Genomic DNA, 27,488 nt, shown 5'->3' with positions numbered 1-27,488 from the left:
TGATAAGCAGACAACAAGTTGGCGTCTCATGATGAGCAACACGCTTGAGTGTGTAAATTGTGTCGAAAGAGTTAAGGCACGCGCACGCGCACAAAGGCGGGGTTTGTTTCACACACACATTCACCGTACGTACAAGAGAGTCGCCAAAATGCGTGTCCAACACGCAAGTAGACACACACGCACACACAAGACTCAAAGCGAGAGTCGGGGTGCGACCGCACAAACATGGTTGCCGCAAATTGTAAATTCGTATTAATTTGGTGACCATTTGCGGGATTATAATGCCCAGCGCCAGCGTGTCCGTGCGGAGTTTATCCGAAGTGGAGAAACACCTCAGTAGCCGGATGGTGAGTTGTTATTTTGGTTGTTGTTGTTGTCTGGCGTTTGCTGTCAGTCATTTGTGACACTTTGTGTCGTCATTTGTTTCTTTTTTAATGTGCGAAAACAAACAAAACGAGCGACAACAGGCGCGAAGCACGCCGCGTTCACGTTCGAGTCCAAAACGTCGGAAAACAGCAGTTTTGAGATCATGCGCCAAGCAAGCGGAGTGAGTTACTCAACTTTGTTCAATAAGATCGACATTGCATTCCAAAGTCGAGGTTCGAGCAATTGAGTTGAGGGAAAAAGTCGAGAACGGGAACATTTTGGGGCTTTTCAAGGGTTTCTTAGTTTGTTGTGACGTCATGTCAAATTGGCTCACAAAGGGATCCTTCGTGTTAAAGTGCAACATCAGCTTCTTTGTTACAAGATAAAGTTGATACATGTTTAGAAATGAAGTCACAGTCCAAAAATGTAGACGGGTGGATTTGAATTTGTCAAATGTCTTCCCTCATTTAAGGATGCCCTCATGGAAAAATAAGATTTTATCTTTTTTGTAATTTGGAGCATTTAAGTTCGAATGTTTTGAGAAATAGGGAATTAGAGGTGAATATTTAAATATATACCCCATTGATTGAAAGTGGTTTTGTTTTGGTGTGCAAAATGTGGAATCTTGCACACACAAAAAAGCTCCAAATCTTATTTAGTTGAACTTTGACTTTTTGTTGTGTATTTACAAATAGACTAAAAGACAATGTTTGTTTATATATGGTGCACTTATTGTTTTGTAATGTTTGTACGTTTCAACTTTTCCTAAGATAAATCTAACTCGAGAATGAATTTTGTGTAGAAGTTATGTGTTATCTACAGAATAAGTGGAATTGTTGCAATGTCCGATGTGAGACTTAAGTTGGAATGGTTTGAATTGGCCAAGAAATGTGGAAGGAGGTAAATGTGTCAAACATCTCAGCTTTGGAATTTCATTGGAAAAATGTGGGAAAACAGACATTTTTGAATGGGAAGAATGTCTTGACTTTTGTGAATATTTGGAAGTTTGAACCGCGCCAATACATGGAACGTTTGAAGTTTTTGTTGTTGAATGTTTTGAATCAGCATTTTTTTTTTGTGTGTGTGTGGGCAAGCTATGCATTTTTGGAATGTGAAGAGTCCTGAATTTTGTGAATATTTGGACGTATGAATAGTTTGGAGTGGATGAGAAATAGCTGCATATGTTGAGAAATGTTAAAGGATGAGGCAAATGTGTAACATATCGAAACGTATGACTTTATTGTCAAAATGTTGACTTGTGGGAAAACTGGGAAATTTTGCAACAACGTTTGGACATATGACATGTAACACAATACTTGCAGATAAATGAGGTTGCATAAGTGCACGCACTCCCAGAATTGCAGTGAGGGCGATATCTGTCATGTGGCGATAGAAGGAAACAAAAAATATTCGAAACAGCTGTCAAGTGTGACGCCGTGCAGGTCCGTCCACTGTACAGACAAGTGTATGGATGCCAGATGGCGTTTTCTCTCTCTCCTGGCTTTCTCTTTAAAAAAAACAAAACAACAAGTTCAAACATCAAGTTAAACAATTTGTGTTTGTTGACGTTCATCTCTCAAATGATACATTTTGCAGCATTTGCCTTGACTCCATCAGTTTCCCCCCGAGATGTTGTTCCTTCCCCCAAAACTAATTGTGCGGCACAAATGACCAAATGAGTTCCCCTTTTCGAGGTCCGTCTGCCCCCTCCACCGTCTGTCGGTCTCCCAGAAACTCTTTTGCCCTCTCGTGCCCCCTTTCGTAGTGGTGCTGACATCACACAAATGACTTTGCTCTTTGCTGCTCACATCACATAAATAAGATGAAGCTCTTAATAAGCGTGTCATCAGCAACTTTGTTTACACTGCAGTCGTCAGCTGCGTTCGCTTCACGGTGTTAATCGCGGACGATGTATTCCAGAGGCAAGCCCCGCATGAGGTGGAAAGAAAAAAACACCACATGCATAAAACGGTTAAAATGACTAAAACACAATTTTGAAAGTATTCATGAGTAGGTCTGTTACTATTGAATAATTTTAGAATTGATTATCCTGTCTATCGAGTAATCGGTTTTATGGCGAGACAGTTTTATATCGTACAGAGGGTAACTCGATGTGCTTCACAAAAAAAGCAACATTTAAAGTCAAAGGAGAGAAAAACACTAGCTTATTAACTCTTTGACTGCCAGACGTTTTCAGAAAAGGGATGCCGTGGGTGCCAGCCGATTTAAGCATTTTGACTGATCTTTCAAGGTCCATAGAAAATTATGTGTTTGGACTATGGAAACACACATACTGCCAAAACAAGATTGGACTCTCATCTTCCATCAGAAAAAAAAAGTTTGTTTCTACCTTATTCCGTTTTTGAGTAATCAACAATAGAAAATGGTTCGTTTCACCTGTTTTGAAAAAAAACGTATTTTAACGTCTTTGGCACTCCTCCATAGGATTTTACGAAACGTTATTTAACGTTTTTGGCAGTCAAAGAGTTAAAACTACTAAAAGAAGGCACCCTGACATTAAAAAACATGTACAAAAAGAGTTAGACATTTAAAAATGCTTAAAGGCCTTAATCACAGGTAGAATAGAAGCCTTTTTAACCTGGATTAAAAAGCATTTGCACTTGGGACTGACTTCACATTTGTTGGCAGCTTATTCCATTTGCGTGCAGCATAACTGCTAAATACTGCTTCACCACGTTTACTTTGAACTCTGGGCTCTACTAATTGACCCGAGTCTACAGGCCTTAGAACCCTACCGGGTTTAAAGTCGATTAACAATCCCTTGATGTATTAGCATTAGCATCAAGTGTTAGCGATGATTTCCGCCAAAGCTTCGGAGCAAAAATTTAGTTTTTCACTCCAAAGTTGAAATTTACTATTAAAAGGATTGTTTGTGTAGCAACTTTTATATATGATTTCATGTTTCAACAGTTTGTGCTAGTGTGTTATTTTGGCTAGTATGCTAGCTAGTTTTGTTGATGAGCCTGGTGTGAAGGTGTTGTTTGTGTTGCGTAATGTAACTACGAGTACATTTTCAAAGGTGGCAAAACCAGGTCCAGAAAGCAAAAACCCGGCCACAGTTTGGCTTTAGCCCCCCGCTGCTAGCCAGCGAGCTCCCTAGCTAGCTCCTCGGGTGCTCGTTTACATGCTAGGGAGCTCGCTAGCTAGCACTTGGGGCTAAAGCCAAACTGTGTGTTAATTTTTCTATGTAACATTATTGTATAATTGTGTACATGCTAGAATCACTTAACACTGGAAGTCAAGTCAAGTTTATTTATATGGCCCATAAGTAAATCCTCTCCAATAGTTTCCTAAGTCCATGCGGGCCTGCAGACAAAGGCCAGTTAACAGCCTATCGATTTCGCCGGTCACTGTTTCACTGAGATAACGCTCAATACGTCTTCTTCAGTCATTCGCCCGCGGAAAAGTGGAAGTGAACTTATTGCCGCCTGCTTGCAAATGTTGAATTGGTTCTGATTTTCATGGTTTTGCCACCAGCTGTCGAGCGGATACCAAAAAACAATGTGAATTGACGAGACTCCCCGTTGCCGATTGCCGGTGGGCGACGAGCGGCCGGAGGGAATCGCAATAAGCGTGACGTTCGGGCTTTCTCTGCTGGAAAGGCGACGGTTTGTTGAATCTTGGCGAGCCAGCGCCAGCCCAGATGCTCCCCCAGCTCTGCAATTTTGATCCGCTTTATTCAAATGAGTGCAAATGCTGCTGCTTGTGGTGATTTATATGGAAATATGCCGGGGGGGGGGGGGGGGGGGCAGGCTTCATACCAGGAAGACCTCCATCCAGCCATTTTTGTTATAGCGCTTGAGTCAATCCCACTTTGGGAGACAATCCACTGATGGTCAGCCGTTGTAAACGGGTGCAAATTAATGTTTTGAATGTAAGTGTACATGCATGTGCCTTTAAGAGGCGGAGCCTGAGGGTGCTGCAGGATGTCTGCAAGCTTGCGTTGTGAGTGTGAGCTGTGGCCAACGGCAGCTCCAGCGAGATTCGCCCCACATTGAATGAAAGGGCTGGAATGTGCATTGGCAATTGGGGCCATTCTTTCCCACTGCCTAATTTGCCGGCAATCAGCTGTCAGCAGAGGTGGCAAATCCAGGTCCAGAAAGTAAAATCCCTGCCACAGTTTGACTTTAGCCTCAGATGCTAGCTAGCTAGCTCCCTAGCAGGCAAACGTGCACCATGGGATCTAGCTAGGGAGCTAGCTAGCTAGCATCTGGGGCTAAAGTCAAACTGTGGCAGGGATTTTACTTTTCTGGACCAGGATTTGCCACCTCTGGCTGTGAGCGTATTCGGTCAATCAGAAATGTGCGCGGCAACAGGCAATCAGAGTCAACCATTTCCTGGATTTGTCTTAATCTGTCCCAGCTTTTATTTTTGTTATATCTGTAAAACACAACAATAGATGTGGTTTTATAATGTTGTCCGTCAGACGAGTGTTGTGTTTTGTAAGCCAGCGGGCCGCCAGGATTTTCTTGATGCTCAAAGGGGGCCTGGATGACTTTTTTTTTTTTTGTTTTTTTTTGGTGACTTGATGCAGCAGCACTTGATTTCCCACACTTGTGCAAAGATGACCTATGCATGAAAGGGCATCAGATGTTGTACCCGATTACAGCCGTGAGAAGCCGCACTTCCTCATCTTGGCTGCCGCATTCACAAGGTGGATCGGCCGCTTTGTTTTGGCACTTCCTGCCAATGTGGAAACCACAAACAAGCGCGCTTAAGCGCACATTCCGTGCGTGCTCGCCAGCGGGCGGCACTTTCACTTCATTCCACTTGAGCGTGCTGATGCTCATTTGCGTTCTTTCATGTGCGGCGCTGGAGTCATTCTTCCCTTAATTGATCGTCAGTGATCCAAGACTGACTTTAAATGCAAACACGAAAATGCTGTTAACGGATGTGAGCGGCGGTTTCGTGCACTTGTTGCCTGGGCCTTCAGTGGGGACTTTGACCTTAGAAGTCGTCATGTCACAAATTATACAGCACTCCACAATCGATATGCCAAAAACAATTGAACGAGAATACATCATCGTTCGGCACACACTCAGTGTTGACAACGAGGCGCTCGAAAGCGGCCACGCCAGTGCAAAGCTCCTGCACGCATACTGACTGTAAAGTCAGCTTGTAAAGTAAAAAAAATAAATCTAAACTCCTCCCACTTCCTTGGTATTCCAACTTTTCTCCACATGATGTTGCAAGTAATCACGCTTGACAACGAGGCACTCTAAAGCGGCCACGCCAGTGCAAAGCTCCTGCACGCATACTGACTGTAAAGTCAGCTTGTAAAGGAAAAAAATAAATCTAAACTCCTCCCACTTCCTTGGTATTCCAACTTTTCTCCACATGATGTTGCAAGTAATCACGCTTGACAACGAGGCACTCTAAAGCGGCCACGCCAGTGCAAAGCTCCTGCACGCATACTGACTGTAAAGTCAGCTTGTAAAGGAAAAAAATAAATCTAAACTCCTCCCACTTCCTTGGTATTCCAACTTTTCTCCACATGATGTTGCAAGTAATCACGCTTGACAACGAGGCACTCTAAAGCGGCCACGCCAGCGGACTATCCAAATTGAAGATGTATTTTGTGGGTTATCAGAGTTAGCTAGCTAACTAAATGTTGCACTTGCGGCTAGATAACCGTTTAATTTAAGACAAACGACATTTTAGCAAATAAATAAATAAATAATAAAAACAAATTGCGAAAAACTCTGAAAGGTAGTTCTACATAGTGATCAGCTGTGAACTGCATTCTTTATGCATTCAGTAATTGTTTTTTCTTTTTTCTTTTTCCTCCTTTTTCTTTCATTATTCATTCTTTTTTTCTTTCCCTTTTTTTTTGCATTCAGTAACTGTATAGTTTATTTGAATACAAATCTTGAACAGGTTTTGTTGTGACCAACCAATCATAGGATGGAAAAATGGTGACATGACCGAGGGTTAGCCCCCCCCCCCCCCCATCCTGTAAAGACAAATTTGGAATCTTGATTGCTTGCAAAATAAAAAGTGCTCATGAAGACGAAGTTCCATTGGGCCAACTGAGGCAGAATGAGACGATCTTGGCAACACAGAGAAATCTGAAATCTGATTGGACCAAAAAGATGAAGCGATTTACCCCAGAGAAAGATGTGGGACCTCCATAACTGGGTCATGGTGTTGGTGGACAGACGGCTGAGTGTTATGTGGGCCAGCGTGGAGGCACTGGGGTTTTTTGGGGGGGCTTGCACAGGGATGAGGTGAAGGGGGGACCCCACTTGCCCCCCCCCCCCGCCCCCCCAGCCTCATGGTGGACAAAAGTTGTTTGTTTTTGAGAACCTACTGACACAGGTGGACGAAAAATGTTAAGCAATACTAGATAGAAGCTTTCAAATGTATTTTTTGTTTTTGTTTGAGTTCTTTGTGCTGTTGTGGAGCTAAAGGACATTCTCCATATTGCTGTTGTAGGTCAAAGGTCAAAGGCAGTGTGTGTGCAGGCTCACGGCGCAAGCGCTGATAAACTCGGACAGATACGAGCGAGCTTAAAAGAGATGAAAGTCTGCGGCGTCATCTGATGATCGATCGCCGTCGGCGCAAGACTTCAGTGGGAGACGTTTTTTGGGGGGGGGGGGGGGGGGTTCCTGATGCCTTTTTGTAGTCCAAACAAAGCAAGAAGAATCATATGTGCAGCTCTCATGACTCTATAAACGGTAAATGAGGGCACTTGCATAGCGCTTTGCAGCATATGCACTACTATGAAATCCATTTTCTGAGAAGGAAAAAAAAAACACATGTTTTTAAATTTTCTACTACTCGGGCTGAATTTGAATTGAATTAGAGCGCCTGTGGCTGAAGCCGCCCGGCTAAATGAATTAGCCGCACCGAGGGGGGAAAACAATGTCCTCTCGCGTCCCTGCCGAGGAACTGGCCTACTTTTCATTTTGTTGCTCTCAAACGCGTCCCGGGGGTGTTTGATGAGGTCTGAGGGGGCTGCGGGTGAGGGCATTGGATTAAGAGGGTTTTTTTGGTGTGGGGGGGGGTGATGAAAATGCAGGACAGGAAGCAGATGGCGGCGGGAGCCTGGCGGTTTTCATTTCAAAACGGACAGCAGCAGGCTGAGATGTTTTGGGTCAACAAGTGTTCCTCCAAGTCCGAAAAACTGGCTCAAGGTCCAAAAGATACACCGGAAGCAGCCAAAAGAATAACAGATAATGGACAACTTCGACAGAACAGGGTTGATGTAAACAAATCTGCACTTCAGTGGCAGACCTGGACTTATTAGCGGCTCAAGAAAGTTTTGCAGAGGCAAATTCTCGCGCCGAATGACACAGTCTGGGCCACGCCCTCTTGGAGGCATACATTTCCCGCCGATACTTTGGTAAATCTCACTGAGCCCCTCCAAGATCGCCAACCTACTCACCTTACCTCTAAGAATGGAGGTCCTGGACAACCCACAGAGGAGGAAACTCGTTTTGGTCCGATCTTGTGATCTTGTTCTTTGGGTCCCGACCCAAAGATGATAACCATAGTTGAGAGTGTGCGAACTGGGGGGACGCGGGCTCAGCTCCTTCCTGACCACGATAGACCAAAGGACTGCAGACGCTCGCCAGAACACCTGCCAGATCTTTGGTGTGAATCGTGACTCACTTGTGACGAAGACCCCCAAATATTTGAACCCTTCAATCAGGATCTCGTCCCTACTCTGAAGAGGGCACCGCCCTTTTTCAACTGAGGACCCCACGGCCTCATATTTGGAGGTCCGGATGCCGCCTGCGTCACACTAGGCTGCCAACGGCGCCACTTTTTGAAGGTTTTTGTGTGACGAATCCAAAAGGGCCTGCGGTCAAGTTTGGGGAAATGCCCGACAAACAGAAACCAAAGGGGGAATTTCCATCTCATTCACTTGCATTAAGGTTTGAATTTGCAATTCCAATTTAGCGTTTACTCGCTGATGACTTTGCACTTGAACTCGCCAAACTTGTTGCGAGCAAAGAATGCAGCAAATCGTCTGGTTTCGCCGTAACGCTCGCGCTGTTGCGACCACTTTTGATGTCCTCTTCCGGAATTTTTGTTTACGCAAACAAGCGCATGCTGGTTTCTCCGGCACACGGTTCAGGTCGAGGAGGAGACGCAAGCGTGCCTCGGGGGGGGATTTCAGCCTCGGCCTCCGTCCCACGCGCCGCCGCCTTTTTTCTCTCTCTGTGCTGCGTTGTCCTCGCACAACACAAGCCTCTTTCTTTCTCTGGGCCGGCAACGCGGGAAAAAGGCACACTTTGTCACCGTCCGCCTCCGTCCGCAGCTAAGCCGCCTCATGTGCGCTGACATCATCGAGACGGAGCGGCGCGCCGGCCAATCGGCGGCCGCCTCCTCGTTGCCTGCGGGCGGCGGGCATTGGCGTCCTTTCCGTCCAACCTGTTTGCTCACATGAGGAGCCTGCGGGCTTACCTTTAAAAACAACCCACCAAACGCAAATAAAGGCGATCCTGTTGACAACAGTTTGTCAGAGGCACCAAAAAAAAAAAAAAAAAAAAAGATCAGCACTAAATAACTTGAGGGCGTTTCATTGTGTTGCCAAAAGTACAACAGAGCTGTAACATTTGGGTGAACCGCATTTTCTGGCTCAGCGATCGCTGCCATCCTGTTTTCGGTCCTTTGGAGCCTTTCCAAGGGGCGACTAAATGCACAAGACGGTACCCAAAGAGTTGAGGGTGGTCCCACATGAAGTGGTTGGGTATGCAAACTACTACATACTAAATTGTAGCTCTTCTCCACTGGGGCACCAACTGCTTGTTTGGGGACGATACCAAACGAGGCGGTATTTTTTTTGGCATAGCAGCAGTTTGGTTTGGTACCTAAAGTTGTGAAAGGAACTAAATGACTAACCTGACAACAGCCAGATTGATATTGAGATTCTCCACAATTTCAGTCTGGGATTTCTCCACCTTGATTTGCTCGGGAAAGGCGGGACATTCTGTATGATACTTGGAGCTAATCGGACAGTGCGGCATCTTGTTCACGTTTGTTTCGACCAGTCACGGCAACGGATGAAAACGTCGTCTTTGGTGTCTCGTCTGAGGAAGAAGAAGAAAAAGCACAAACGTCTTCAGCAGATAAAAATGCACGAAGGCGCCGCTTTTCAACGTTCAACAAAGAAACCGTGTGCGATTCCGCGAGAACAAAATCCATTGCGGCGTCCGTTCGTCCATGTCAGGTTAGTTTGTTGGCGCTTCCTGGTTTTGTCACAGCTGCATATCCCGCCCCCCAAACACAATGTCGCTCTGTGATTGGTCGGAACCACCAGTGGTTCGGATCAGTGGAAATCAACGGGCTCGGCACAAGATGAATTTGACATCTTTCAGAGCAAGGTTACTAAATAACGTCATCTGTGTGTCGCCACCTGTTGGCCCCCAGCAATCGGGAACCAAATGCAGTCATGTACATCGAGTTGTGGGGGGTTCACATTAAATGATTGCGCAACACTTTTTGGTGCTGCTTCATTGGAGTATGCAACACAGTAAGTGAATGGTTGTGATTGAGACCGCATATCTGTGCAGTATTTCTTGGAATCCATCTATTGGGATATCAAACATTGGTACAAATCTCCTCAATGACCTGACGTGTCGCACATTTGAATGTCAATGAAATGTTTTTTTTCTTGTTGCATGTGAGCAGGTTACGCCGGAATCTGTCTCACGAGGCCGCTGTCGCGTTGCCGTCACGTGCGAGTGCGAGTGCGCGGCTCGTGGCGGCGCTCGAGACGCCATTGAAATGTTAACGTGTCGCCTACACAAAAGGAGCGAGCGCTTAAAAGTCCCAAGCCAGTCGCTGGCTGTGGGCGCGTTCCTATTTCTTTGGCAATAGCACACTTGTTTGAGGATTGCGGCAGCTTTGTGAGGCCCCCCGCGGTGCTTCTTGTACAACACGAGATCGGATTATTATTGCAGACGTGGCAAAAGTACCCGCACTTGACTGCTATTCTACATGTCTTGTACATAGAAAAGTCCGTCCAATTAGGCCGGTTGAACCCAATTCAATTCAAGTCTGCTTTTCTTAACTTCCTCTTCACTTTTCTGCTATGGTCAGGTCGAATGCTGCCAAGCGCGTCTGACTATCGGGTTTCACTTCCTCAGTCTTTGTGCGACTGTTGTGTTTATGAACTGGCGCTTGCTTTACAGGACAAACGTCGGGTGAAGGGATTTCACAAGCGCCGTTGATTGACATGAGGGTTGACCTACTTTAGACGCGCGCGCTCCAATTGTTCCGCATACATTAATAGCCATTAGCTCAAATTTGTCACCCGCGTGGCGTATTATCGGCAAACAGGATTTGATCCCCACCCAGACAGATGTGTTCAATAAGAGCATTACATGATCACCCAGATGGTCAGCAGTGGCGCAGAATGCCACACAAAGGACAGACAGCACATTTGTCTCGAGATGTAGTCGGTGGTGTTACAGATATACGTAACATACGTACGTAATTAGATGATTTTTTTGTCATCAAAAACACTTATTCAATCTTAATTTTGTTGTAAAATAAATAGGGCCGTCACTATCGAATCTTTTTAAAATCAATTAATACACTCCACAATTTCAAAATTTGTATAATCGTAAAAAAATAAAATAAATAAATATTAATAAAAAAAAAATGTTTAAAAGTATTCATCTGCATCTTTTTTTTCTATTTTAAAATAACAAATTTCATCAATTTTGTCTGGTCCAAAAGTTACTTTTTAAGTTGAACTTTTAAGAGTTGTATTTGTCTCAATATTTTTACGTCACAACATTTTCTTGTTTCATACCCCAAAAATAAATGACCAACCTAATCGTGATTTCAATTATTACCAAAATAATCATGATTAATATTTTCTTCCCAATCGAGCAGCCCTAAATTATCCTATTAATTATTCCATTGAGTAATCAACCCCCCCGGTTTTTATCTTTTTGTGCTAATCCACTAAGATTGGAAGTAAACTGAATTGATTAACAATTTTATTATCTTCTATACATATGCGTTATCAAGCAACAACAAAATTAAGCTATGCCAAATGGTTAGCAGTCGCGATTAGCATTAGCGCGCTAGCGATGACCACTTAAGGTAAATAAACACTAGCACACACATCATTATATCAAAGTCACAGACGATGCGTCAACATTATTCCATGCGTGATCAAGGGCAGAGCGGCTAGCTGTTAGCTACATGAGGTCAATATTAAGTATTAATATTGATTTAATATTAATATTAATTAACTATTAAGTTCCACTTCCTGTCTTCTTCTGGGCATGTTTAGTGGATGACTGCCCTCTACTGGTTAAGTGATGAACACCTAAAATCGAGTGGCAGGTTATATTTTGGAATAATAATCACAGCCCAAGTGCTTTTTATGAACTTTTCCCTTTGTTCCCTTTGTTGTCTTGAATAAAAAACCCACTAAGTAGTAGCACTAAGTCAGTGGAGCGTTTTCTTAAGCAGACAAATAACATCCGCCATTCGGCCACTAGATGGTGCACTAACTGAAGAAATAAAGATCAGATCACAGCCACCATTGAGTATTGCGAAAAAAAAAAAAAAAGCGGCTATAAAACATGGACGGCTACAACATGGTTCTGGTGGAGCTTCGAGGTCAAATTTTTTTTAGTTGACCTATTTTTAAAGTCGACTTTTTTCCCCAGCCCTAAAGATAAAGTTGCGGCACAAAAAATTCCTAGTTGATGATGAATTTGTGACGTTGCAGGACCGGAGTACCGAGGGCAGCTTTCTCAGCCTGCCGGCGACCATGCGTCGAGGTTCCTCGGAGAACAACCTGGACCTGGACCTGAGCGACGCGGTTCCTTCCCCGTCGTCCCTGTCCTTGGAGGTCCAGCACAGCCGCTCCTGCTTGGACCATCTCCAGCAGAAGATCCTGAAAGTGACGGAGCAGCTGAAGATCGAGCAGACGGCGCGGGACGACAACGTGGCCGAGTACCTGAAGCTGGTGAACAGCGCCGACAAGCAGCAGGTGGGCCGCATCAAGCAGGTCTTTGAGAAGAAGAACCAGAAGTCGGCGCAAAACATCGCCCAAATGCAGAAGAAGCTGGAGCAATATCACCGCAAGATCAAGGACAGCGAACTTCACAACCCGCCGGCGCCGCCGGCGTCCAGCGGCAGGCACAGCACCATACCCAGGGAGTCCCGCCGGGAGCTGCTGAGGGACATGACGGGCAGCGGCCGGCACCCGACCATGGACAAGATCAAGACCATCGGACCCGGCGTGTCCCTCTCGCCCCCTTTCTTCTTCAGCAAACCCAGAGAGTTCGCCAACCTCATCAGGAACAAGTTTGGCAGCGCTGACAACATCGCCAACATGAAGACCTCCATGGACGCGTCCACGCCGCTGCCCGATGAGGCGGCGGCGGCGGCGGCGGTGGCGGTGGCGGCGGCGGTGGCGGCGAAGGGACTGAGCAGCAGCACCTCGCTGGTGGGCAAGCCCAAGTACCCCAGCGATGACGAGTGCTCCTCGGGGAGCGCCTCCAACTCGGCGGACAGCAACGGGTTGGCGGCGGCGGGCGCGCAGGGACACGGCCGGCCGCCGGAGGCCGACGCCCATGGCGGACTGGCGGCCAGCCTGGAGGAGGCCAGAGTCATTAAAGACGCGCAGCACCAGCTGGAGGAGGACATGGAGGTGATCAAGGCCACGTTCAAGAGGGAGTTGAGCGTCATCAGCCAAACGCTGCAGGAGGAACGATACAGGTGGCGTGAGGCCGACAGCCAATTTTGCCTTGCCGGTAAAACGTTTCAGGATGCCGACATCTTGACGTGTCCCTTAAACGAAGCATCCGCTGACGTTTCAGGTATGCGCGTTTGGAGGACCAACTGAACGACCTGACGGAGCTTCACCAGCACGAGATGACGGACCTGAAGCAAGAACTCGCCAGCATCGAGGAGCGGGTCGCCTACCAGGCGCACGAGCGAGCCCGCGACATTCAGGTAACGTCGGCCGTCGCGCATTGCGGGTCTGCAAGCAACTTGAGGAACGTCATCTACACAAAAGTAGGCCAAATTTTGTGGCATTTCTAAACAATTACCAACCTTGAACTCATTCGCTCGCGGACATTTTCACTGAAGCAACCCCATTCGCTCCTGGCTGATTTTGCAAGGTCCCACAGAATGTTGAGTTCTATTGCTATCAAAACACAAAGTACTCACAGCAACGCGTTAAGTGGACGTTTGGGTCGTCATAAACGAGCAGAAGTCACGACGGACAATATCAAAGTCAGAAGATCTCAAAAGGCACGTCCCAATTTTTTTTATTTTAATAGCAGGATTAATTATTGTTAAACAGCAAAATGTTCTGCCCCCAATTCATTTGTTGGAAGCATTTATGGACCCCAAAAAGTAATTTTTGTCAAATCCCATAATAGGCATCTGCCTCAAGAATCACTCTTGTTTAGGTCCTAGTCATAACTACGTTGAATTATGCATCCATTTTCTTGACCGCTTGTCCTCACAAGGGTCGCGGGGGGTTGCTGGAGCCTATCCCAGCTGGCTTCGGGCAGTAGGGCGGGGTACACCCTGAACTGGTTGCCAGCCAATCGCAGGGCACACAGAGACAAACAACCACAACTCACAATCACACCTATGGACAATTTGGAGTTGTTCAATTTACCTGCCATGCATGTTTTTGCAATGTGGGAGGAAACCGGAGTACCCGGAGAAAGCCCACGCAGGCACGGGGAGAACATGCAAACTCCGCCCAGGAAGGCCGGAGACCGGACTCGATCTCGTGTCCTCTGCGCTGGGAGGCGGACGTGCTAACCAGTCAGCCACCGTGCTGCCCTACGTTGAATAAAATAAAATAAAATAAAATAAATTTTTGCTCGCGATTTTTTTACCTTTGGCCTCTTAGCATTGTCTAAAAATTGCCAAATAGGCGAGTGGTCGTCGTCGTATGGAGGACCAAAACTGCCAACATTTAAAATACATGAAAACAAAAACGGATATAAAAAATATAATTCAAATATTAAATACATAAATAATAATAAAAAATATATATAAAATATCTATTTTTAATTGACTGCCAGATGTTTTCAGAAAAGGGATGCCGTGGGTGCCAGCCGATTTAAGCATTTTGACTGATCTTTCAAGGTCCACAGAAAATTATGTGTTTGGACTATGGAAACACACATACTACCAAATGAAAGATTGGACTCTCATCTTTCATCAGGAAAAAAAAGTTTGTTTCTACCTTATTCCGTTTTTCAGGAATCAACAATAGAAAATGGTTAGTTTCACCTCTGTTTTGAAACAAACGTCTTTTAACGTCTTTGGCACGCCTCCATAGGATTTTACTAAACCTTATTTAACGTTTTTGGCAGTCAAAGAGTTCAAACTCTTTAAAAAATTAAATATAAATGGAAATAAGAACAACAAAAAATATATCTATATCTCTATTGGCAACAACGAAGCCCAACCCATGACCCGCCACCTCATTTGAATAACATTTTGACCTGACAGAGCGTCTGAAGCATGATATGAGCGTTTTTATTTATTGATATTTATTTCTATTTAAATATATATTTTTGTACATTCAATTTCTTATTAGTTTTATATTTATTGTTATTATTTTTTGCTATTTTTTAATCTTGTTTTTTATTTTTGCTTTATTTATTTTGGGATATATATTTTTGTTGTTTTTACATCCATTTAGATTTTGTATTCCATTTTGAATGATATTTTTTTTATTTATTTCATTATTAATAGTGCCAGTTTTCTGTATCTTTGAAAGCACGCTGACTTGTGACGATGCGATGCAGGAAGCGGTGGAGTCGTGCCAGACGCGCGTGTCCAAGCTGGAGTTCCAGCAGCAGCAGCAGCAGACGGCGCAGCTGGAGAGCGGCGACGCGCGCGTGCTGCTGGGCCGCAGCATCAACATCATGCTGGCCATCATCACCGTCATCCTGGTGTGCGTCTCCACCGCCGCAAAGTTCGCTGCCCCGCTCATGAGGAGCCGCCAGCACGTGGTGGCCACTTTGCTGGCCGTCGCCTTCCTCACCGTCTTCTGGAAGAACTGGGAACGCTTGCAGTTTGCCGTCGACAGGCTGCTGGTGCCTGCGTAACCACGACGACCTCAGACCAGCCGGCAGGTGATTGGTTGTGCGCTCGTCTGCGGACTCGGACTGAAATGAAATGATTTTGTTTGCTGTCGACGTGATTCTGTCCACCTTAACCATTCCATTTAACCTCGATAGTTCTATTTATAGATTGGTAGACAGTGAGCACCTGTTTATTGCGCGAGGGGCGGTGTTACGCTCAAGACATACCCGCGACGGGTAAAAAGCGGCAAAATACACTCTAAAAACAGTTGGCTCAAATTCATATTTGTATTCATTTATTCCGATTTTTGTACATAACTATGCTCATTTCTCTAAGCTATCCAACTTTTGTTGGACCAAATGTGGTTTATGTAAACATTTTGGTGCCTAAATAAACACTCTAAAAACAGTTGGGTCACAAATGGACCGATCAATTTGACCCAACTTTGAGTCAAGAAGTGTGTATAACATTGTAAATATTGGTCAAAAGGGTTAAAAAAAAAAAGGAGTGAGTTTGTATTAAACAACCCAGACAGTCAAATTGACCTCTATAGTGGAATGGTCCATTTTTTTTTTTATCCATAATTGGGTTACTTTTGATCCAACTGTTTTTAGAGTGTAGGATTTTAAAAATAGTTTTAACTCCTCCTACACATCTTAACAACCCTGAAATGTATTCACTTATTCCTTAATAACTGTTGTCACGAGCTTTCTTTCAAGCGTTCATCACTTTTTGGAAATGAAAAGAAGAAAGAAATGTTTTTTTTTATTGTACACTCTAAAAACAGTTGGGTCAAAAGTAACTCAATTATGGATCAAAAATTGACTGATTCACTTTATGGGTCAATTACACCCAACTTTTGGGGTTATTTTACACTAAAAGACCCATTTCTTAACTCAGTTGGGTCAAGTAGACCCAAGTAGAGGATCGGTCCGTTTTTGACCCATAGTTGGGTTATTTTTGTGTATATTTAGGCACCAAAATGTTTATGCAAATCATATAATTTAGTCCAACAAAAATTGGATAGCTTAATGCTAACGAATAATATGAAAAGCTAACGCATATTAGCATAGTTGTGGACAAAAATCGGAATAAATGACACTTTTCATTGCCATGGGAGAAAACAAGTGAAATAAAATCTTAAGAAGTGGGGGCGGAGTTTGCTAATAAGCAGAGGTTTCCTTGAATTCTAAGGGATTTCTATCCCCGCCTCCCCCCAAACATCACAAACAACTGCTACTTAACGCACACAGAGCGGCGACGCATGCAAGCGATACTTCCTGGCATGCGTTCTCTCTTCTCGGTGGGAACAATATCTTACTAGTTGGAGACCTTCTCTGCCAATTGTTGCTGAAACTGAAGCTATATCTCTTCCTGTAGACGTCAGCGCTGCCTGGTACATATTGGCACATGTTCACACATTGATTTCAACTTTTAAAAGAGCCGCGATAAAGCAGGTGTTTACTGTATTAAGCCAATGAAACTGAAGGACCAAAACCGGCGGAGGAGGAGAAAAAAAAATCACAATTGTGTCACTGATAAAAAGCAACTTTGATTTTACAAATAAAAAATAAAAACAACGACGCACACAAGCGCAACTAGCTGACTAACCCACAACCTCGAAGGAACAAACTAAGTTTTAAAAAAAAAAAGTGCCGCTGTGGAGGATTTTTTTTTTCGACAACATGAAGGCATCAAGGAAGTTTTTGTCAACACTTGAAGTTCCCTATTTAAACGTACACTCACAGGACAAAACATTAGGTACACACAAGTAGCAACAATAGCATCAAAGAGCTGCCTTTACAAAGGTAATGTTAATAATAATAATAATAACTTAAGTTATATAGCACCTTCTAATCTTAGGTTTATAATCCCACCAAAATGTTGCAAACCGTCACGCAATGTTCACGTATTACGTACAAAAATAAGATTGAATTATTATTTTTTTTAAGTTGACGCAAACATCTGTGCTATGCGACGATATATTTTGTTATTGTGACATAAAAACGCCGATGGACTATATGCCACGGAGGAGGCGGGACTTCCCACGTCCGGGTTTTCACCCTTCAACTTAGTTTCCGTTTCTGGTTGGCTACGTGTTGTGGGCCGCGTCCCTGTACTTGCGCTTCCGCTTTTGTGCCCCTCGGTGGACGCCTTCCCGTCGACGGGTGCGAGGATGCCAGTGCGTGGTGTCCGTCTCAATGTCCGGAGCATTTCAGATAGCCGAGACGCCCTCCCGCCAAAAGGGTCGGGTGCGAGTGTTGGAACGCGGCCAGCAGTGGCCGGAAACGGCGCCGAAGTGTAAAAGCCGCAAGTCGGAAGTCCGTGGCATCGAATATTGTTATTTTTCACATGTTGGGGCTTAGCAGTGCGAGATTAGATTTTTAAAATGTTCCCAATTTTTAAAGGTCACAAATAGAGCCGCACTATATATATATACTATACTAAAAACACAGCCCGTATGATGCATAATCTTGTTTCGTTACTTTGATGTGTGGGTTAGCGTTGTTGCTAACATAGCATGTCAGTCCGATGTGATCCATCAACTCGCGCTTCGTCCGACCGTTACGTGACTTACTAAGTGTTTTTGTCTTAACGAATTGTCGAGGGATCGGATCGGGACTCGGCATTGGCAGATAAATAAACTCAATCAGACAATTAATTGGAAAGCTACGAGATCAGAGCAATCGATCCCACAATCATGCCTTAGCGACTATCGTGCAAATGGGAAGCAAAATGAACCCAATCGGATGGACTTGACCTTTTGCAGGTGACCTCACGGCGGAACGCCCCCTCGGGGACGGCGAAAGAGCCGCTTGCCTGTATTGTAACCGTTGAATCTCATACAGCGTAAAGTCCTTTTATCTAATCGATGATCTTATAAAATGGTCACATCTTGCTTTGCGGTCAGTCGTACGGACGTCGAGACAAAGGAGAAAAACAAATGTTGCTTTTTATCGCATACCTGCTAATGAAGACAAAAGACGTCGATGGAAAGCAGCAATCAACAGAAATGACTAAATGTGCAACTTTGACTCACAGGCGACCTTTGGTTGAAGTACAATATATAATGCAAGTGAAGTGGCGTTCCGCAGGGGTCAATCCTCGGCCCACAATTGTGTAAAAAAAAAAAAAGAAGCTTTTTGCCGTTATTATCTTTGTAAAGGCCGTTTTCCACACGTTGCAATACATGTGCAGGTGTACCTAATGAAGTGTCCACTGAGTGTGATCTCTATGTAAAATTTGCACATATTTAAAGACTTAACTGCGTGGATGAAAAAAAAGAGCATCACAAATAATTTTGTTTTTAATCCTGTAGCACTAGTGGTTAGCACATCTGCCTCACGTGTGAGGTTCTGGGTTCGAATCCCGGCTCAGGCCTTTCTCTGTTGATCTTACATGTATTTGTGTGGGTGTTTTGCGCCCCCCCCCCCCCCCCCCCAAAAAAAATGCTTTTTAGGTCAACTGAAATTATCCACAGGCGTTAATGTGAGTTCTTTGAGGACAAGCGCTGTAGAAAATGGATGGATGGATGGATGGATGGATATGTTTATTTTTTATTTTTATGTTGCTGTTGTTTTGGAGTGCAATATACACTACTCACAAACAAGTTTGTGATTTTGGCCTTTTGGGTGTCAGAAGGTCAATTTTAGGTTCTTTGTGTATCTACACCCTAAAACCAAATCTTCACAGCTTCTTCTGAAAAGTGTTTTTTTTTTTTTTTTTTTTTGTCTGTCCCCGAGCACTGTTTTTTTTTTATTTATTTTTTTAATTTATTTTTTTGGTAAGCCTTCTTGCGAGCGAGTGTGTCTGAATGTTACTTGTGAAGAGACACCGACGGTGCTGCAGAAAAGGCCGAGTTTGGGTCTGCCCTGCTGCCAGAGATCGATCGGCGCTTCAAGCTCCTGCTCAGCTCTGATAAGACCTCATCTTCTCTATATTGGGCCACCCACACCCCCACCCCCCCCCCCCCCTCCCTCATCCCTCATATTCCATTACAACATACACCCTCCAAGCAGGCACACAAGCACAGTGGCTTGCTTTTTCTTGTCTTTTGTTTATATGTGACCTATGCTGGGTGAGGGGTTATACTGTGATTCTCTGTTTTTGTTTTGAAAGCTCAAAAATCAATGGTTGATGGGAGCACATTTCAGAAGGAGCTTAGCAATAAACTGCAAAAAAGAAAAGAAGATTGTTCATGTACAGAGGTGGAAAAAGTAATCACAGCCAGTACTTAAGTAGAAGTACAAAAAAAAAACTTTTTTCAACGTAAACATAAAGACTAAATGTAAAAAAGTTGTCAGAAAATAAGAATACTCAAAAGTATAGCCACCTGAAAAAGTACAGTAACGAAGTAGTTTTACTTAATTACTTACCAGTAATTAAATCCTAGGGGCTAATTTTCACAAACAGTATAAGGAGTAAAAAAAATTAAAAAGGTGCTTAAAAAAAACCACATGGACACATATCAAATGCCCATAAGTATGGTTTGTACTTGATTACTTCACAGTAAAAGTATTACTAGAACTCCTTTACTCAAAGTACGGTAAAAGAAACTTACTCACTGTGAAATATACTGAAGTGCAAAAGTACTAAGTCAACAGAAAAAAATAATTACAGTAATGAAGTAATTCTTGTAGGTTATATCCTAGTAGAAGTGCTGCTAAATAAAACTCCTTAGGTAAAGATAAAAGTACAGACTTTGAAATGAAAGTACATATTTGGGATCAAAGCAACCAATCGTTAAGGAGGAAAATTACTCGTGCTGAAAAGCTACTTAAGTACAAATACTTTACTTCCCCACTACTGTTCCATGTGCTGTAACTCATGTTTACTTTTTTTGGTCTTTTTTTTTTTTTTTCCCCAACGTTGGTCTACCGACTGAATCTTGTGTTTTGCCTTCAGAACTACACTTTGCGGTCGTAATACAAGCGACATCGAAACAAGTTGCCCACGTTTTGATTGAGGCTTTCATTAAATACAAAATGTACCCATCAATCAAAAGTGATGTTTCGTGAAGGGCTGCCTTGTGGATGGCATTCGATTGTGCAGGTGTACCTAATAAAGTGGCCCGTGATTGGACAAACTTTGTTTACGTGAACCGCTCACCTCTGGTGCACTGTGACCAATCAGTTGTATTTGATGTGCCTTTTGTCTTCAATTAAAAACTTTTTAATCAGCGTACATCTTGTTTGTTTTTTGTTTTATTGTGTTGTGTACTCTTCATTAGATAGTTTTCAATAGACGAATTTTGTTCAGAACAGATTAGAAAACAATCCCCGGGGGAAAAAAACACCCCAGTGGCTTTAATGACGTCACCAGCAACATGCATCTTCTCTCATGCCCACCAGAGGACGCAAGTGTAGCAAGAATTACCCACGTGTTTGTCGTGCTAAAAAAAATATACGAATACGCATGATTAGTACTATTTGTATTTATTAAATACTAAACAATTCATTGATAAACAGTAGGTATGGCGATAACTGTGAAATTGTTTTGCTTGACAGCAAAAGAAGATTCAAGTTGTTTTATTCACAAGTCTCTATTAAAAGAAAACATTTATAACCAGGACGTTTGAAAGTGTCGTACACAAATAACGTCATCTAGCAGCAGCCAATAGGAAAGGGCCTTGCTCATCAGCACATTTTGCGTGTTTGACTTTATGCTGCATTCAAAGGAGGGAAAGTCGGACTTCATACCAGGAAGTATGCACGGGAACGCCCCTTCCGAGTTGCAAAGTAAATTGAGGAATAAAAAAGAAAAGGACCCCGACCGGTTTAAATATGACATCATTCGACAATGGCGAACGCCGTAGAAACAAAGAGTACTGGTTAGTAAAGAAAAAGGAGAGAGACAAAGACAGTACTTTATGATTGAAAAGAGAGAAAAAAATGAAATAAAAACTAATCAATTCAAAAAAATAAATACAAATAAAAACAATTGAACATTTCTTGCTTTGGCTGCTTCCAATTTTGACAGGTTTGGAACCGCCGGTGCAGAATTTGGCAACAACTTCATGACGACAACCGTTGTGGTGGATGACTCACAACAGGAATTTAGAATGCAGGTACAGTGTCACCTGACATTGCATCACAACACATCACTGCTTGAGGAGAAACACAATTTATACACACATTTTCTTTTTCAAATACATGCCGAATTACTGAATAAAGTGCTGAATCATCTGCTTTTATTATTATTATTATTTTTACTTCTCTCTCCTGCGTGACTTGCAGGAAGCGAGGCCTTGATGGACGGATGGCTTAACTGGGGATTTGCACCCCTCAAACCGTGTTCCCGAACTTTTGCGCAAGCTGAAGTTTGCCAAGGTGCACGCACACGCACACACCTGTGTGTAGGCGGGAAAAGCGGCACTGCAGACCCACGCCACTAGATGGCGACAGCAAATTCCAACCACCATCAATTCACGAGTTTCTCGTAGTGGCAGGACAGCAATAGTTAGTGGCGCTTGTTTGCCAAACACCACAGAAGAAGAACAATGAAGGCCAGTACATTAAAAATAATCGTTCTTTAGCAATTTTTTTTTTGGCGGGTCAGCTCAGCCCAACCCACGTACGCACTGTGTTTCGACCTCCAATGTTCATCTTGGACGCTGGGCGGAAGTAACGCATAACCGGCTGCGACACAACAGTAGAGCGCGGGAAACAACACATAACCAAAACACGGAAGCCATGGAGGACGACGCTGCCCGGTATCGGTTGCTCGTTCTGTTTTTTTTTTTGTGGCGCTTCTTCAGAGTTTGCAACGCAAGGAGGATCGCCGTCGCGAAGAAAAAGACGATGTTGAAAGCCCTCCACGCTGATAGCAGTGGGAGCGAAGAAGAAGACGAACACTTGTCGAAAAGGACACGGCTGGTAGGTTGTTTTCTCCCGTTCCCCCCTTCGCCAATGTCTATTACTGATGGCGTCACAGGACCGACCGCCCAATCAACTGCCGTGGTGTTTTACGTCATGTCCTGGGCTCGTTCTTCGTGCTGCCTTATACAGTACAATACTGCTGAGTGCAATTTTTCAAATAAAAAAAAATAAAAATGTAAAAAAACTTATTTCAGTTTTTGGGGGAGTTGTTTATGAATTGTTCAGTTGACTTACTACTTTTGCTTTCTAGATTTGAAAACGGATATACAGTATGTACTTTCTAATTAGACTTCAAAAAGACTTAAACGGAGAGAGATAACGTCAATGATTGATTCATTGCGATTGACTGGGGTCCTTTATCTCTTTTTTATTAGGTCATTCATTTGCAAAGCATCTGTAACTCTTTTTACTTTTAACCTTTCCTTTCGTAAAGGAGTCAAATCAGTCTTTTTTTCCTTTTTTTTTTTTTACCAGAGTCATTATTTTTACCCAAGTATTTCTACTTCAATTGAAGTGTCAGTCTTTTTTTCTCTCTCTCTTTTTAAAACTATTTCTTAAGGAGTCAAAATGTACTACAGTACTACACTTTTTAATACACTTTTTTTTTTTTCCATGATTTTTAAAAAAACTGGTCTTTTTACAATTTTCCCCACCCAAGTAGCTGTACTTTTACTTAAGTACAGTTTATGAGTATTGTTTCAATTTTACTTTGGTTAACGCAAAAGTCTTTTGCTTAAGTAAAAGTAAAACAAAAAAGGACTTGAGTCCACCCCAGAGTGCGAGTATAATTATTATTATTTTTTTACCTTCTCTTTACGTAAAGGAGTCAAATCAGTGCTATTTCTTATGAGTCTTTTATTACATAGTTATTTGTATGACTTACAGTACAGGGGTGTGTGTACTTTTGCCACCTTTATTTTGTAGAGCACAATGGCAGTGTTTTTCCAATTTGCACACCCTGACTACATAATGAGGCGGTGTGTGTGTGTGCGTGTGATCTTTTTTCCCTTTGTGGTTTGCACGCGCGGGCGCCTTAATGAGCCGCTAATTGTCCCAGGACCTCATCGAGTCTCTTTGGAGCTTCCTCATGGTTGCCATGGTGACCATACCGGTGTGGATGGAGGCGGGTTAACCCAAAAGGGGGCCTCCGCAGCCGCTTTCAGGGAGAAAAGAGTAGGAAGCGTCGATGGCGCACTTTGGAGTGCTGAAAGCTTATTATGGGATGTTGTGAGCCCTCTGGCAAGTTATGGACTCCTCCTTGATGGCAATTGGCCATCCTGCCCTCCTCGGATTGTCGCGACAACATAAAACTGGCCTGCGCATTTGGAATGAGTCCAATCAGGATGATTTTTTACACCCTACAGACAATTTGGAATTTAGATTTGCGTGCCTTCAGTGTAGTACCACATTATGCCACAGCATGCCGGGCAGCACTGAGCACTACAGGAAATCATGTGACGTCATTAAAAGCAAAAAAAGCGGCACAAAACTCCAGTAAGGAAAAAAAAACTACAGTAAGTTATAATTGTCGTTCCCACTAAATAGAGAATTGGACACATTTGCTCTGTTTGTATGTGTTGCTACTGTGTGTGTTTTATTAAAAGTAATAATAATTCTAATTATAATAATAATACATATAATCTGTAAAGCACTTTACATTAGAAATTAAATCTCAAAATGCTAAAATGGGTAAAACATAAAACCAATATATTACAAAGCAGCAAACAGTAAAGCCAATAAAAAACATTGTAAATAAAATGAAACAATCATAAAAATCCAAATTGATATGTCTTTCTAAAAAGGAAGCTGTTGGAAAAGTTTAAAACTACAATAGCATCTATGCTAATTCCTGTTAGCCCGCCTGTGATGTTTCACATGATACGTTAGCATTAAGCTAATTAGAACTTCAACGACATTGAAATTCATATTAACAGAGACTCGGCACACACCCGCCACCATTTCAAAGCGCCTAAATACATTTCAGATGTTCTAGTAGGCCTTTTCTGACTTTTTTTTTTTTGCTTCGCTTTAGTTACGACATTAATGAATTCCAATTCCAGTTACTCATTTAAAGTTACTTAGTAACTGGCAGTTACTAGTTACAGTGATTTAGTTGGAAGTTATTCTATATAATATATAAATTAGAGTCAACACTACAATTACAGTTAGTTACATTTACAGTTACCTAGGTAACAGGTACTTAGTTTTACTTAGTTACATTAAGATACTGAGTTGTACTTGTATAGCAGCATAATTACAGTTAGTTGCAAACTGAAGATGTCTTTGTTCAGAATTAACATTAAATCATCCGCTGTATGCTTTTTTGTCTAGTGTTTCTCAATATATGCTAGCATGAAGCTCATTTTTTGCTCCTCAAAATAAAATGGCGACTGAAAATCCACACAAGCATGGGGAAAACTTGACAACATTTGGGATTCAAACCAGGAACCCACTGACTGCAAGGCAAACGTGCAAACCACTAACTCACAGCGCAGATGGGAGTAAATGTCAAGATTTATGGACGCGTGCATCATGAAAGTGCTCAAATATATCTTTTTTTTTTTTTTAACAACCTAATTCAAAGGCACCTCTGAGGTTCTGTCTGTTGCTAGGCAACGGCAATGCACGGCAGCGATGCCGGGAGGTGACAGCGAGCGAGCGCGGCGGCGGCGAAATGGATGGTGGCGTGACTCGCCGTCTTTTATGGCTCGCCGCTTCCACAACGCCAGCAGCTGACGACCGCAACCAGACGCGGCCCCGCGTCATCTCATTGATGATCGCCAGGCAACTGGAGAATAGCTACTTTCATTTAAATTAGCAACATCCTTTCTTTGGTCACATTTGAAAAGTCTACACATCCCTGACCAGCTTTTCATGATGAAACATGAAAACACGAAAAATCATTTCAAAACTTTTTCCACCATTAATGATACCTAATAATTTGTATGAGATGGGCAATAAAAAATAAACGGGGATAATTGCATAAGTGTGCACACCCTCCTATAAGGGTTTGTGGCTGTGTTCAGTGAGTCAGAGTGAACCAATCCCATTGAAACTTATGTTAACTCTTTGACTGCCAAAAACGTTAAATAACGTTTAGTAAAATCCTATGGAGGAGTGCCAAAGACGTTAAAAGACGTTTGTTTCAAAACAGAGGTGAAACTAACTATTTTATATTGTTGATTACTGAAAAACGGAATAAGGTAGGAACAAACTTTTTTTTCTGATGAAAGATGAGAGTCCAATCTTTCATTTGGTAGTATGTGTGTTTCCATAGTCCAAACACATAATTTTCTATGGACCTTGAAAGATCAGTCAAAATGCTTAAAATTGGCTGGCACTGGCGACTTCCCGTTTCTGAAAACGTCTGGCAGTCAAAGAGTTAAGTAATGGAGACGTGGGCTCGCTCTGCTCTAATGGACGCACTCGCACGCGAAAGCAACAATGAGGACGTTGGTGGAATTCCTGGCGTCACGGCAGACGAAGAGACACACGTTGAACTTCAATCGTGAGCTTGGAGTGGGGTCGAGAGTTCGAGAGAGAGACAAAAAAAAAAAAAAAGCAGATGTTGCATTTTGCAGTTTTTTTTTTTGCATGAATGCGAGCGTTTGTGTTACACGCTCGACATTCCTGCGGCCGACTGCGGGCGTCCCGCCCGTCATGTTGACAATTTGCACAAAACAAAGACGCTAGTATGAGAGCAGTGGAGGGAATGACGTCTTTTTTTTCTTCTTCTCTCTCTCCTCGGTGACCTCACGACTTGGGTTTGCTCAAATTTGACGACACTTAAAGAACATTCAACAAGCATTAGGGGAAAACATTCAAACTTGACAATAAGTACGTTTGAATGAGAAAAATATCAAATGTCATCAAATTTGAATATTTGTTCATACCTGCAAATACTTCGGCTATCTCAAAACATTACAAAAACAAACATATATAAGACATTTTCTTATGTGTGAAAACTTATGACCTACCATGTGCAGTTATTTTAGAGGAAAACGTCATTTCACGATAACAAATTTGCTTAAAAAAAAAAGAAAATCTAGGGATGTTTGATAATACTTTTTTCAGACTGATATCAGTACAAGTACTCGACTCTTGCATTATCTCAAATACTGATAAGTACTTTTGAAGCACAACATTTCAAAAGAAAATTTAAAGAAATATATCCCGATATAGCATTCTTCCTTAAAATTGCATGAAATTAATGTCAATTTTATTTTCTTCTAATTTATATTTCCTGAGCATAAAACGGCCACAAGAGGGTGACCGATACTGGTATCTGTTACCGTCGTAAGTACCGATACCTTGAAATTAGGTCAGGTTTGGACTCGATACCGATACCTGGTATCGGTGCTTTCGCATCCATAGAAAAATGTCATCATTTTACTATTATAAACTTTTCAGTTTCATGAGAATTTTAAACAATTTAGTTATACAGTAATACAGTTGTTATTTCTATGAGAAAAAAAAATCTAAATTTTGTTACAATTGTATTTTTATGGGAAAATGTCATTTTTACTTATACTAATATAATTTTATTATTTATCACAAAAAAAGTGTTAATTTTTTTTTATTTTATTTTTTTTACAAAATTACATCTACCTATGTACAGTATACTGCACTACTTAAGTAATTTTCTTTAAGTGAGGGAGTCAAATCAGTACTCCCCCATTTACTTTTTTTTTTTTTTTCAACTTCTATTTAAGTACAGGGTGTGAGTACTTTTTAACATTTCCTTTGGTAAAAGCAGAATAACTGTTAAAAGTTAAAAATTACTCACAACAGAAAGAGTCCAAATTAATATTTGTACTTTGATCAGTATTTGTTCTTTCCAAACAAAAGTATCAGTACTTCTAAACAAGTAAAGTGTGCGAGTGGAACAATTTTTCGGGCCCAAAAAGAAGTACTTGACATGACGTTTATCTCAGGTACAAAGCTGAGTAGGCGTCACTTTTTTTTTTTCATTTCCCCTTTCAGATGTGGTGTCATGTGTGACTAAATTATTGTGTGTGTGTGTGTACAAAGTACTTCCTGCTGCCTGACAGCGCTCTGATGCGAATATCCTCTTTCCAGGGCCAGAGAGCGGCAGCAACCAAGCGGCCCTCCTAACTGACGTCTTTTTTCGGACTCTTTGTGCCGACACTCCTCACATTTCTGCCTGCTGACGTACTTCCACAT

General features: G+C 42.6%; 1 protein-coding gene across 4 annotated transcripts; it reads left to right on the top strand.

Annotated features, from left to right (window-relative positions):
• The first annotated feature begins 107 nt into the window (after positions 1 to 107).
• On the top strand, positions 108 to 27,488 carry LOC144053403 (transmembrane and coiled-coil domain protein 3-like). 4 transcript variants are annotated; one of them, XR_013294413.1, is made up of 7 exons: positions 108 to 347; positions 12,089 to 13,083; positions 13,185 to 13,320; positions 15,147 to 15,476; positions 21,406 to 21,493; positions 21,663 to 22,301; positions 27,384 to 27,488. XR_013294413.1 is itself a non-coding variant. In XM_077567818.1 (4 exons), the coding sequence occupies exons 1-4, from the start codon at positions 282 to 284 to the stop codon at positions 15,447 to 15,449; spliced, it is 1,500 nt and encodes a 499-aa protein (XP_077423944.1). In that variant the 5' UTR covers positions 108 to 281; the 3' UTR covers positions 15,450 to 20,610. The 4 variants fall into 4 exon arrangements, 2 of the variants coding, with proteins under 2 accessions (XP_077423944.1, XP_077423945.1); XR_013294412.1 differs by lacking the exon at positions 27,384 to 27,488 and having other exon boundaries at positions 21,663 to 22,396; XM_077567818.1 differs by lacking the exons at positions 21,406 to 21,493; positions 21,663 to 22,301; positions 27,384 to 27,488 and having other exon boundaries at positions 15,147 to 20,610.

This window comes from Vanacampus margaritifer, chromosome 6 (genome assembly GCF_051991255.1).
Source record: "Vanacampus margaritifer isolate UIUO_Vmar chromosome 6, RoL_Vmar_1.0, whole genome shotgun sequence".
NCBI lineage: Eukaryota > Metazoa > Chordata > Actinopteri > Syngnathiformes > Syngnathidae > Vanacampus > Vanacampus margaritifer.
This window is presented reverse-complemented; position numbering and strand designations above follow the sequence as displayed.

Coding starts and splice junctions, on each gene's coding strand:
- LOC144053403 (XM_077567818.1), top strand. CDS start 282: ATGCCCAGCGCCAGCGTGTCCGTGCGGAGTTTATCCGAAGTGGAGAAA. Junction 348..12,088: donor AACACCTCAGTAGCCGGATG/GTGAGTTGTTAT, acceptor GTGACGTTGCAG/GACCGGAGTACCGAGGGCAG. Junction 13,084..13,184: donor CTGCAGGAGGAACGATACAG/GTGGCGTGAGGC, acceptor CTGACGTTTCAG/GTATGCGCGTTTGGAGGACC.